The 13,731-nt window shown below is 42.6% G+C and overlaps 3 protein-coding genes across 4 annotated transcripts; all 3 read left to right on the top strand.

Moving 5' to 3' along the window:
* The first annotated feature begins 570 nt into the window (after nt 1–570).
* LOC6577796 lies at nt 571–5,085 on the top strand. Its single transcript, XM_002003693.4, has 7 exons — nt 571–2,011; nt 2,273–2,718; nt 3,260–3,591; nt 3,647–4,250; nt 4,313–4,585; nt 4,707–4,856; nt 4,917–5,085. Exons 1-7 carry the CDS (start codon nt 682–684, stop codon nt 5,022–5,024), a joined length of 3,243 nt encoding a protein of 1,080 aa, XP_002003729.1. The 5' UTR covers nt 571–681; the 3' UTR covers nt 5,025–5,085.
* A 5,376-nt stretch (nt 5,086–10,461) lies between these two features.
* LOC6577798 lies at nt 10,462–11,764 on the top strand. Of its 2 annotated transcripts, none has more exons than XM_002003695.4 (2): nt 10,462–10,618; nt 10,674–11,764. In XM_002003695.4, exon 2 carries the CDS (start codon nt 10,679–10,681, stop codon nt 11,615–11,617), a length of 939 nt encoding a protein of 312 aa, XP_002003731.1. In that variant the 5' UTR covers nt 10,462–10,618; nt 10,674–10,678; the 3' UTR covers nt 11,618–11,764. The 2 variants fall into 2 exon arrangements, with proteins under 2 accessions (XP_002003731.1, XP_015021303.1); XM_015165817.3 differs by having other exon boundaries at nt 10,694–11,764.
* Nucleotides 11,765–12,181: 417 nt separating this feature from the next.
* On the top strand, nt 12,182–12,880 carry LOC6577799. The gene has a single exon (XM_002003696.1). It carries the CDS (start codon nt 12,182–12,184, stop codon nt 12,878–12,880), a length of 699 nt encoding a protein of 232 aa, XP_002003732.1.
* The last annotated feature ends 851 nt before the right edge of the window (nt 12,881–13,731 follow it).

The raw sequence follows: 13,731 nt of genomic DNA on the forward strand, positions 1-13,731 counted from the left end.
GGATTGTGCAACATATATGGTAGATACAGCTATATAGTTTCAGTTTTCATGCTAGCTAATTCTGATGCTGTCACAACATGTTTCATATAGCTGGAATACCTTGCGTATGGTAATGATGAGAACTACAACTACAAACACCTGTCGAGAGTTGAGTGTTGGACAAAAAGGTTCAAGTACGTGTCTAGGTTGTTGTTGTTGTTGCTGTTGCTGTTGTTGCCGGTTGTGTTGCTGATGCTGCTTTTGGCTTGGCCTTGGCCAAAATGCATTGTCGCAATCTTGTTGTTGTTGTTGTTGTCGTTGTACGTGCTGTTGATGTTGCTGTTTTGTGGTTACATTTTTGACAAGTGCGTGCTCGACGTGTAAGCGAGAGAGTAAGAGCCGACCTTATATAATGCCTAAACACATTATATATATATATATATATATAAAGACCAAGACCGAGTAGGTGTGAGTATGTTTAAATATTTAATTTTCATTACGCAGATCGCAAGATGTAAGAAAAATGTGGGCATCTGTTACAGATTTATAGACCTGAACCTATGGAAAGTGTTTCTGGATGAAGCCGAAAAAGTTTTGTTACACAGTACACACAGAAAATGAGCTCATACTTGTAGGACCTGGTTATCAATAGATTGAGAGAACTGGAATCACTCCGTATAATAATTTGATCAAGGCCAACAAATGGAGTCTCGCAAATCGGGTAAAGCGCAGCCAAAGCGCAAGTCGAAGCGCTCGCAGCTCGGGAGCAAGCGCTCGATAGTGACAGCTCGTCTGGACGAAAAGGCCTTCCCGCAACGGGTCTTCCTCTATCTGCAGCTGAAGGAAATAGTGAACATGCCGGTGGTTTCGTATCCCTTGGAGCTGCATCTGCACCATGCGAAGAACACGCTGCAGAAGATGTGCGATCACTACACCCAGGAGACGATCATCTACGAGAGCGAATTCGCGCTGGGCAGGCCGGCCTTTGCGATGGGCATCATGCAGGACAATCTGGAGGACATGAATACGTTCAGTGATAATCCGCTGGTGGTCACGCTGTACCAGCGCATTCCGCGCCATCGCAAGGACGAGTTGATCACTGTGAACACGGTGCGAGGCGACGCCTCGGCGTGGCTCTTCAAGTCGGATAAGAAGCCAGGCGATGCAGCTGGCGGGGACTCGGCCCCAGCCATTGTGAATGACACCGTTGACACTGAGGCCGAGGGCGAGGACAAAGTCCACGGCGAGGCCGAGGCCGATGTGGAGGAAGAGGACGATGAAGGCGAATATGTTGAGGAATCCCTTGAGTTTGTGTCGCGCGGCCACTGCGATCTGCTGCAGCTGTTCCAGCGCAAACGCTTCATTCACAATGTGCAGATCATGCTCTACCCGGAATACCACAGTAAGCTCCAGACGGAAACGACCCAGAAGATAACCACCACCAGCAGCTGGCACATGTACTCCATACTGCCGATACTGAAGCACATCCACTTCTCCAATGTGTTCTTCATTACGCTCGAGTCCGTCTACAATGCGCCCGACGAGCTGCACTTTCGAGCCGCCGACCTGGGCATGAGCATCTCCTTACGCTCCGTGAGAGTCGGGGACGAGGAGCCCGTCGAGGTGCTGCCACTGTGCGACTTTTTCAGCTTCAACTCCCAGATCATCAGCGATCAGTGCACCGTCGTTGTGTGGGAGAGCATTAAGCGCGACCTCTTGAAGAAAGGGGAGCCCGGCCTGGTCAGTGTCCAAATGGAAACGAGCCTGCGCGTTCCCGTTCAGCGCATACTGCAGCGCCTGCTCAAAACCCAAGGCGTCGACTTCCAGCTGGAGAAGATCAATCCCTTCGTGGACAGTGCGCTGGTGTGCAACTCGATGCATCGCTATGTCCTCACCGGAGAGATGCAGGACATTCTCGAGGCGGCCGTCGTGAACAATGACTACGAGCTGCTGCTCCAGCTCTACGATACAGATCCAGCCAAGGTCCTGTATGAGGGCGCCATAAATCTAAGCGTCTTTGGATATCCAAATGGTATGTAAGCAAATGCTTGATATGCCAAATGTACTTGATGCCACCTGTGCATCATATTATATTTAATACTCATTTACGAATTGAAAGGGGTATATTAGTTTGCTGCTCTGTCCGTCTGTCTATTCGTAGCTAGAGACTGAAAATTGCAATATATATTCCTATAAACTTGTCTATTCTCATTTGCTATCTATATTCCCTATATAACTTATTTATTTCATTTATTTTATTCAATATACCTAAGTTTTCTTATTCCATCCTCAGTGAACGCCTGCCGCTTCGCCTTTATGCTCCATTCGGCGGAAAGGCGTAGCACCAGAAAGACATTCCGAATGACTAGTGTGGGGGCTCCTGCCCTGCCCATGTTTGCCATTGTGAAGCTGTGCTTCTTCCAAACGCTGAGCATGCGCGATGCGGCGCTGGATACCTATAATGAGAGCAAACTGAAGGCGGGTCAGCTGTGTCGCTGCTTCACAATTAATCCGTGTGTGGAGACGAATAGTCGAGATGTCTTGAAAGAGCTCTATCGACGCTTTGACGAGCTCATCAAAGACGTGATCAGCTACATCATCAAGAACGATCTGACGGACGTGGACGAGCGACGCAACTACTTCTGCTGCACCGTGGGCAATCTGAGCAATCTACTCATCAACATCTGCGGCAACGACTTCAATGTGCGCATGCCTACCAAGACGAACATAGAGTTTCGGGTAAGTAAACCGAACGCTCTATCTCTATCTCACTTTATCATTATTGAGAATGGAGCTTCTATTAAGTAAACCTTTCTTTCTCTCTCTTTCTGCTCTTTCTCTCTCTCTCTCTCTCTCTCTCTCTCTCTCTCTCTCTCTCTCTCTCTCTCACTATCTATATATATCTCTATTATACTGAACATAGAGTAAGCCCTTCTCAACCTCAACTTTTTTTCTATCACCTTCTTTTCTATTACTATTATAATGAATATAGTAAATAAGTCCTATCTCTCCTACACTTTACCTGTCTATCCCTCTCTCTCTCTCTCTCTCTCTCTCTCTCTCTTTCTATATCGATCTATCTAGCTATTTAAACGTCTAGTGTATATCCATTGTATATTGTATTGTAAATCTATTGCAATGAAGACTATAGAATAAACCCACCATCTTTCTATCTGCCTGTCTCTCTCTCCTTCTCCTTCTCCTTATTTTTTCCCTCTTCTCTCCTTCTCTCCCTCCCTTTGTTGTTCTCTATGGTAATCTCTTCGCTCTGCCAATCCAGGAAATGTTGACGCACATGCACAAAGATCTCATGGATCGCATTGTTCGAATCCTGAACGACTGTGGCTGGGAGGCTCTCGGCAACTGTGTGCTCAACAAGGATCGCGATCTTCAGCGCATGCGTCGCCTCTTGGACGAGCATCACAACATGTGCATGGTCGGCGACTGTGTGCTGGCAAAGCAGCTATTCGCCGAGCTGAAGTCGGCTTGTACCTGCAAAATGATGTTTAACTTTTATGTGTTCCTCAACTCCGTGCAAACTCTCAACTTTAAGCACGCCACGGCCTACTTGCTCAACCAGATGGAGTACAATTGGGATGGCGAATACTTTGTGTGGGTATTTGAAGGTTCGCACAATGGTCCACGGAAATAACTTTTCTCTTTGCAGCAACTTGCTGAAGCTCTACATCGATTATCAAATTGAGATAAAGGCTGAGCTGGAGCAGGAGAGGGAAATGGAGGAGATGCCGCCAGATTTGCAGCTGGAGCTGGAGCTGGAGGCGGAGACGGAAGCCACAGAGCTAAAGAAGCCGCGCCAGGCCTACAGCAATATGATTGCCAATCTCTGCGCCTTCGCCACTGCCAACAACTTGGACTGCGAGGCCTGGATACTGCTCCACTGCTATTACAAGGAGAAGAACTATTTGCCGGGCATGGAGTATACGCGCTGGCGATACGAAAGCCTGTATTATGTGCCCAGAAGGTCAATGCCCTTGACGCCACGGCCGCTCTACGAGACATTCATGCCCATGAAATTCGATCTGACGGACAAGAGTGTGCATGTTATCAAGTTCTATGAGGTTTTCAAGAAATTCGCCAATTTGGGCGCCTACGCCTTCGCCGAGACCGTTTACAGCCAGATCGCAGCCGAGTTTCCGCCCATCGAAACCTATTTGGTGACCACCACGCTGATGATGCTGCAGGGTCAAATCGACGAGCTGTTCCAAGTGCGCCAGCTGCCCACAGACAACAGTGAACGCGGCCTGATGATGGTGAGTATTGGATGTGCCCCTTGAGGCATTGCTGCCAGAGTTTCTTCAGTGTCGGCCAACAGAAATATTATCAAGCGCACATCAATGGCAACGTGGAGTACTCACGCCAACGCTACCTGAACGCCATCGAGTGCTTTAAAGAGCTGCTCACGATCGATAAGGAGGACACGTCTACCTTGGCCATGTTCTACCTGAGTTATCTGCGGCTAGCCCGCCTGAGCTTCGAGTGCGAGGACTTTGAGCTCGCCCTGCAGGCCTACGAGCTGTGCGTGCCCACTGCCAAGACGGAAAAGAACTTCATGGCCAACTATGGCATGGGATTGACTTTGTATTATGTGAGTGAAGTGTTGCTATATAAGTATTATATATTATATATTTTATATTACTATTATTATATTATACTTATATACATATAATTATTCATAAATCGTCTTCATTTAATATTGAATATTGCAGTTGAATCGCCTTGAGGATGCCATTGTCTATCTGGCGCGCAGCACAGAGGTTGACATCTATATGCCCGATTCGTGGGGATTTTTGGCGACGATTAACTTGCGACTAGGTCGCAATAAGACGGCTCTAAATTGCTGGAAAGTGGCCAAAATGGTATGGCATATAAACATCTACTTATATACTATAAGTGATATCAAATTGAGTTTCTCACAGTATCCCGAAATACCCATGTGCAAGCGAGTCTACACTGAACTCGATAAAATCAATTATTCCGACGTTAATTTGCTGGTGGATGACGATAATCAACGAACTTTGGAATAATCTCTGTGAATATATGTATATATTAGTTGGAAAATATATTAAAGACATTTCTCATTGCGTACATGCAACGCTATTTGATTAGCTAGAATGCAAACCCATTTAGAGTTGATATTTTTACTTTAATTGGAGCAACATGATCCGAAAATTTAAGCAATAGTCGAAAAGAGAATATCTATTATGTATACATTTATTTTGCAAATTTCAGAGCTGAATAGACTATTCAGTTGATGTTTCAAGCGTGCCTTTGCATGAACCCTTTTTATCAAATTCATGTCAAAAGACATAAAACAATATTTAAAGGAGAACACGGCAGAGGCGGGCTCTGCGCTTGGTTTATGCTCAGTAGCTAGATAAAGCTTGATGAGTTTGCTCTCAGTTTAGCTATTTGCAATGGAAAGTTTATTTGGGGGAAGTGTTTTATGCATTTGGATGGCAACACGGCGGGATCTCAAACAGTAAACACTTCAACAAGTCGACTCTGCTGGGTTAAGCAAAGCCCTGCTGAAGACCGCATTTATGTGAGTGTGTATATAAGTCGTTTATGGCTCTCAAACACACACATACACGCATACACACACATAAGTTTTATTAGGCATGGCATGCGTCGGTAAGTGGTTAAAAAGCACGCTTCACACTTGAAAGCGGGCATCTTAAGTATTATATGGATTCTTAAAGATGAAATCGCCAAAATGTTTATGGCTGCCTCAGCTGCAGAGCCAGCCGTGTGCAATAATCCTTAAGAGCTGCTGCTAATTTCAGCCGTGCTCCAAGCGAAAGTGCTCAAAATGCAAATTACAAGCAAAATGCGAACTGTGAAATGTGAAATGCAAAAGGCAAAACAATTAAAAGCAATGTTCAGCGGCGCGAGAGTAATTAAATGCAGTCGTTCAATTCTTGACCAAGTGCCTATAAACCGAGTGAGCCAAACGCAAAACTAACAGCAGAAGAAATGCAATTTATTTGAATTCATTTTTCGTGCAGCTCTTTTCATATTTGACCGTTCGCCTTTTGTTTTTTTCCTGCTTTGTAAATTTAAAAAACTTCCAGCAAAGTTTGCCCATAAAAATGCGCACACGTTAAAAATGTATAACGTCAGAGTGAGACAGCAGAGAGAGAGAGAGAGAGAGAGAGAGAGAGAGAGAGAGAAATAAAAGAAAATTAAGAGAAGGACAGGTATAAAAATGAATACTTGACCTGTAACTTCACGCAGAATGCACCACCACGGGTCATCGGCGGTTGCTGCCGAGAACCTGTATATAAAAGAAAAATTCGCTGACGATAGCCGAAGAGCAAACACTCTGCAGATGGTTCAAGGAAACAGGGGTAGAAAAAGGAGACATACAGACGTTAACGAGTTATTTAAGATGAGCAATATGAGAAGAAATGCTAGGAGATAGATATTGGTAGACAGATTTGAGGAGAGTTATAAAACATATATAGGACACATATAAGAAAGATAGCCGAGAAGAAATATGAGAAGAAAAACATGAAAAACGAAATAGCAAAAAAAGTGAGATGAAAAAAATGATGTATATATGGGAAGAAAGATAAGATAATAAGAGAGAAGGAATACTTAAAAAAATATAAGAGTTATATGTATAAGAGATGATATATAAGATAGAGACTATAAACTATAGACTATATGACATATGTATGGGAAGGGAGAGACAGATTATTTTCAAAATATAAGAGAGACGTAGATGATATATAAGATAGACACCAGGCAGACTACATATAAAAGATTTAATAATATACTAAATAGTCTTATATCCCTCTTATTCTATACTGTTTACCACTCTTCTAATATAATTCTTCTTCTATCTAAAGAATTATTTTGAAAATTAATAGAAAAAGCTAGAATTTGTGAAGTAAACAAACAACTCTAGTCAATATTATATATATCCTGAATCAAAAATCCAAAATATAAATAACTGAAAATCGTTTATCCTAATCCAATATGCAGTAAAGAGAGCAAAAAATGCTGGCAACAAGATTTCAAAGGCTTGCGATATATGAGCTGCTCTGCTTTATACTCTTTCTACCTTTTAAGAATACTGTATAAATTTTATAAATTTATTATACCACAAAGTAAAAGCAGGCGAATGAAAGTGCGGCAGGAGCCGAAAGCTGTGGCTGCGGCGCTGCCAGCGCTCCGGGGAAATTCCATGCCAGTGTGGAAATTGTTGTCATATTTCGGACTTGAGTCTGTCGGGTAAATATGTGCCGAGTTATTCTTATTACTATTACTGTTATTCTTACTATTATAATTATTATTATTATTATTATTATTATTATTATTATTATTATTGGCATTAAATTTGCATGGCATGCTCTTTGGCTGCTTCAACTTGGAGCTTGGCTGCAACGCACTTATTGACGCCATTTCGCATTCACCATAAGCCAAAAGTGTCAAAGGCACAAAAGCAGCCACTGGCTCAGCCACAGGGCCACAGCGTGCAAAACTTAGTTAAAATGCAACGTTCACAACTTTAATATAACTTAATCCTTTTGCGGTGCGCATGTGTGTGTGTGTGTGTGCAAGTTTGTGTGTGTGAATGTGTATATTGTAACTTACGAATTATGGCGTTAATACCATTGTGTGCTTATGAGCAGCGCAGTAGCCGTGTCTATAAGCTTATCTCTGTGTGTGTGTGTGTGCTTATGTGTGCTTGTGTGCGTGCGTTTGTGAGCTCTTGTTACTTTAGCAAGTTGACTTTAGGGATCATCATTAGACAAAGTTGCGTCGTCTGTGCGCCGCAGCAGCGTTTGAGCCGCTCTTTCAACTTTCGCTTCGAGTCCTTTTAAGTGGAGCACTTGACAGCTTAGACATTGCTGTGACACAAGAAGCTGAATAAGCCGAAGACATCGGGCGTATGCTATTAATTATTAGATAATCTGCTATGCTCAGCTTGGTTTATTTATGTAAATGAGTTGGGGGCCAAAGTTTTAATTGATTTCTGTGTGCAAGTGAAAAGGATTTCCCAAATTTTCATTTCATTTATACTTGAAATACATTTGGCTATTTTCAGTTATTCACACGCAATTGTTCAATAATTAAATATGTTTTTGTATATCTAAATATTTTTACAATTTTATATCTAAATGTATATATTGCAAAAAATTATATATATATTTTAAATTCTAAAATGAAGTACTTTAATTACCTCAAATTTAAACATATATGTTTATACATAGACTGCAAACATATTTCTATTTAGAATTAAATATTTTCTATTTTTAATTCCTTTTGCACATGTGTGTATTGATTGGTTTAAATTAAGGTTTATTGGACTTTAATTTGAAATTAATTGGATTTTAAATTTCTCTGCTGCTCAGAGTTAACAATAAAAATAATTGAATTCAATTAAGAATGGGATTTCCTGGTTTATTGAATTTGTTTTTACTTCGACTTCAAAGGCGAAATGAAAGGTAAAAGTCTTTCAATTATTTGCAAAGTGCTCAACGAATATTAAAAATAACTGCGCAGAGGGAAAATAATTAGAAAAATCTATAGATGGGAAAATGTCAGAGACAGACACTGGCACACGTGGCCACAGCAAAAACCACTAGAAGGTGCCTGTCTAACGGCTGTCCGTATTCAGATATGCCATTTTCAATTCCACACACACACACTTCAATATATATATATAAGTGTATATATGTATGTGGCTCGATTAAGGAATGCTAAAAACAGAATTTGAAAAATGTCACGTATGGCATTCGTTGGCAACTAAGACGGAAATTCACCACTAAATGACACTCGCTCAGCCATCACACGCCCGAATCCTGCTGTGAGGATGATGTGTAAACGGTAGGTAAGGGTTACACGAAATTCTGTCGAGGCTTGCGGCAATGCTATACATATATGTATAGATGATTTGAATTATGGTCAATCTTGGAAATATAATGAAAGAGACAGAAGTTTACTCAATTCTATGGAGAGAAAACGTTGCAGTAAAACTCATTTAGTTAAATAGACCGAAAGCACCGCATAAATATATTTAACTTAAAGAATGGTATTACTGATTTCATTAACATCTGTGGGACCTAAGGCGAAAGGTATACTCGAATCTGGGGATGTGATCATAGTGTAGCCAGGCCAAAAACTTGAGCTGAGTGGATTCGTTCCGTAATTGTAGACTTGCGACAATGGATTGTTGGGAAAGGCTTGTGAATTGCTGCACCAGCTACCGTACATTTGTTGTTGTTGTTGTTGCTGTTGTAGCTGCTGCTGTAGCTGCTGCTGTCGCTGCTGCTGCTGCTGGAACTGAAGAAGCTGTTGCTGCAGCTGTAGCTGTTGTTGCTGCAGTGTTGGCAGTTGCTGTTGCTGTTGCTGTTGCTGCTGTTGCTCTTGTTGTTCCTGCTGTTGTTGCTGTTCCTGTTGTTGCTGCCGCTGCAGCTGCTGCTCTTGTCGCATCGGCGTCTGCTGCTGCTGCTGCCGTTTCTGGTGCACATACGGGGACTGGGACTGGGACGGGAAGCGGGACATGGCGTGTGGAGCCTGAGCTGTTCGAGGCTGTGGCATCCGCCGTTCTCGCCGTATTGCTGCCCTGGAGATGGTCTGCCGGGGCAAGTCCGGCTGGGACTTGTACTGAGAGACGCTAACTGTTGGCGGTTGCATTGACATCCTATCCACCTGGAAAGGATATCTCTGGTTACCAAAGACCAGTCCATTGCCGTAGATACCGGTGCCAATGCAGTCGCCCGATGCCTGCTGAAATGAATTCGTTGGATTAGGTCTCTGGTATTTAGCCATTATTTCAAGTTTTCGAAGTTAATGCCGAATTTGTAATTACACCAACTGATTTAGCATCTAAATAAAATAAAAGCCTGCATGTGGCAATAGCTTGATGAATATTTTTCAACTGGCATTTGCTTGCCTTGAATACCTTTCAAAACAATGTGACGAAGTTAATGGCAATGCCTATTATATATACATATATATGTATATAGAAACTTGACAAATACTTGACAGAGATGAAACAACAAAAGAGTTACACACACACACACGCACACGCACACACTCGCACATCCACTCATTAATTTGTCGCATGCAGCAAGTAAATTGTCAAGAGCCTCCTGCCAGCCAGAGACAGTGGCTGCCTTTTGTCTGGCAACTGCCTTATCAGCACGTACATTCGAAGACTTGGCAACATTGATTACAATATGTGCGGCTCAAATGTCGGTGTTTTGGCTTCTTTAATTAAAATATACCCAAGGAGGAGTCGGCTGACGACAGCAGAGCGTAGGCGCCTCGAGAAGGCGTTTAGTCTAGTGAATTAAATTGTATTTTTGTCTTGCCTAATGCCAAAGAGCTTACACTGGCAGCCATTATCATTCCGTATTCATAATATACCAATAAGTGAAGCTGTTTCATGACAAAGCATTCCATGTAAAAGACGTTAATACTCACATTCAACTTTCGAATGGAACATTTTGAGGGCAATTGAATTCAGTTCGTTTTTGACTTTGGCACTGAACACAGTAAAAATCCAGGGCTATGAAATTCAATCAAAGTTTAGTTGTTTAGATATTATTTTGGCCATACCTTTCAGAGATAAATCGTGAGTGTAACTGTTTCCCTGGATTAAACTGTGAGTGCACAACGTGCTAGTATTTGCCGTAGACTAACTTCGAGTTTTAATAAAGTTAATATGATTGATAACAAGGTACTCTTCAATTCGTTCAATATTCGTGCTACCTCGGAAATGAGTTCACGCAAAAAGAGTACGATGCTCAGGCGACGGGCATCGGCGGGCGGCAGGCTAGAAGCGCCAAGAGCTTCGGCCACATCGTTGAGAACTAGGGAGATTTTGAGGGATCAGCATAATGACCTATATGCAAAGTTAGTCGAATTGAAGTCGAGTCAAGCTGCAGAGGGCGGTCAGCATTCGAAAATGATCTCGAATGAGGAGACTTCAGGTCACCCATCAGTTTCCACGGCAAAAAGCCAGGGAATGCATCATCATGAAGTGAATGCTCCTCAGCTCGAGCACCCAGAATCGAATGTAGAGGAAAAGCCTTCGGGCCACGCATCAAGGACTACAAGAAGAGGCCCAGATTCAATGAACTGCCCTGATCTCGAGCTCACAGAATCCTACCATACAATAGGGTCTGCAACAGACATTCATGCGGAAACTAATTCCCCTGTCCTCGAGCAGAGTGAATCGAACTTAGAGGTTAAGACTTCAGGTCACTCAGGCTCTCTAGGGACTCATCGACGCTCGCGCAGAACTCCGAAACGATCCGATATGCTGAAAGCAGTCGTTGTTTCGATAAGGAAGCAGCTAGAGGACTCGATAAGGACGGCAGAGTCGGTCGTCTCGTGCCACATTTTAAGGTCGGCCACTAGAAGCCAAGTTTCCATAAGGAAGCATCGCAAGGCGCGCAAAGCTATCCGCCAGTTTCCAGCTCAAATGAATCTCTATGTGAAAGGCGCCACATCAGACAGTGGCAATGCCCAACCCGTGCTAAAGGTTGTCCTTGCTTCTATCAGGAAGGAGCTAACTCAGTCCATAAAGACAGCAGAGTCGCTAATCCTGAAGGCGACGAAGCTATGCAATCGCCTCGAGGCCTACAACAACATCACATAGTCTCAATGAGGCACTCTACGCTGACGAATGCCTAACTGACCGATCTGAGCTGTACCTATATATGATATATCTATGAAAATCTTGTGCAAGTCTATTTTCTGGACTTGCCAATAAAAATAAAAATTCTAAATAATAGAAAAACTTAAATTGAAATAATATTTATTTAACTTAGTTTTGATAGACGGAAGGTATTTCCTTTTGTTATTCGATGGTAGTAAAGAATCTGTCTTATATCGAGTATAATTCCTTTGATAATTCTGTTCAGCATGCCATGAGAGATTTGTCGTTTCCACTTTCATAGTCGTCTCTCATTTGCGACTTTCTATTCAGTTTATTTTAAATTTTCAGTGGAATAGTAGTGTAAACGAGTTTATCGAAATCCGGGTCGATAAAAATGCACTAAAATATAAACACGAAATAAATTAAATTTTGGCTAGTTAACACGCAGAAAACGGACTTGTGCCTCCAGCATTTTGTCCTGGATTCATTGTAAATGTGCGAAAGTCGATTAATTTCGTAAAATTGTATCCAAAGCAAAAGGAAAGTATTTTGAAGCTAGCCAAAATGTTTCTAATGGACGAGGACTATGAACCTTTCGATCCCTTCAACATTGGTCCAATCGATACCAAAGCGTCGTATAACTACACGGCCCCCGACACCCCATCCTTTCCGCCACCTGTGCACGCCACCTGGCCGAAGCCGAAGGAGCACACCAACAGATCCGTATCGCAGGCCACCATGACCAAGTCGAGCGCCGACGTTCTCCACAAAACCGAATCGAAACTGGGCAAAGTCGCGGTCTCGCAGGCGATCAACAGGGAGATGAGCGCTTCCAAAAGGCAAATACCTGAGGGATCACACTATCACATAGGAGGCAAGCCGAAGAGTTCACGTGCATCGGTCAGATCGAACACCAGATCGATCGACCAGCCCAGAAGTGAGCCCAAGCATTCGTCCTCACGCACCAGCAGGCGTGAGCATGCCGGAGGCCATGCGAGCTATGTGAGTGCTTCGCAGCGGTCTCAGGAGAGCCGATCGAGTTACCAGCCTGAGCTGACATCCAATGGCCGATCTCGATCAACGCTAAAGGTTAAAGAGTCCCGCGAGTCGAGGACATCGCACACACTCAACAGGGTAACGCCATCGCTGAAGAAAGTGGCCGAGTCGCTGCGAAGGGATCTGAGGGAAACCCTAAGGATATCAAAAACTCTCTTCGACAAGGCGGCTGAGCTGACCAAGCGCCTGAAAGCGAATTACGACTGAACACACAACAACAAGCGCCGAGTCGTGTGTCTGCAAGTTTTTAATAGGATATATGCTATACACATATACATACACAAATTCTGCATTCCAAAGTGCCAAAGAGGAAACGCTGAATGATTTACTCCAGATTTTAACCACAATAAACTAATAATAGAGAACGTCGGTTGCTGTTTGCTCTTTTCAGTGTGAGCTTCTACCATTTGTGTAAATTTAGATGCAGCTCTTTCTTAGGCAGTCAATCGGCGGAAGTGTATCTAACGTCGTTGATCATTTGTGCAGGCTATAGAGATTTGCTGCATACGAGTACATACTATGTCACAGTCCGAAGAATGTGGTGGTGTGGTGGTGTGGATCAAAACAGAAGCTGAGCTCATCCAGGCATGTCCCTCTGTCTGGCGGCTAACGGACCTGCACCATCAGTTTATATATTGGTTTGATAACTAGTATTAGGGGAAAGTATATACATCTATTCTTTTCTGAAATAAACTTTATTGTTCCCGTCTGTCCGTCTATCCGTCCACGGAAGCATAGCCATATTGTTAGCCACAGTTAAGATACATTAAATCTAAAATATATCCCTCATATATATCAAGCGCAGTAGCAGCAAATTTATATTATTTTTATTTTAGTTCTTTATGACCATTAACCCATAGTCCGAAGCCTTAATGGAATTAAAAAAAAAAAAAATTAAATTAAATTAAAACAAACTGAGGATTTAAGAGAATTTATTTTATGCTTTTTAATTTAATTTCTTTTATGTTTGTTCATTTATTTATTTTGTTTTCATTTGTTTTGAGAGGTTTTTAAATAAAATAGGATTTTTTTATACTGTCCTTGCTTTCTCATCTCTA

This window comes from Drosophila mojavensis, unplaced genomic scaffold (assembly GCF_018153725.1).
Source record: "Drosophila mojavensis isolate 15081-1352.22 unplaced genomic scaffold, ASM1815372v1 contig_49, whole genome shotgun sequence".
NCBI classification, from domain to species: domain Eukaryota; kingdom Metazoa; phylum Arthropoda; class Insecta; order Diptera; family Drosophilidae; genus Drosophila; species Drosophila mojavensis.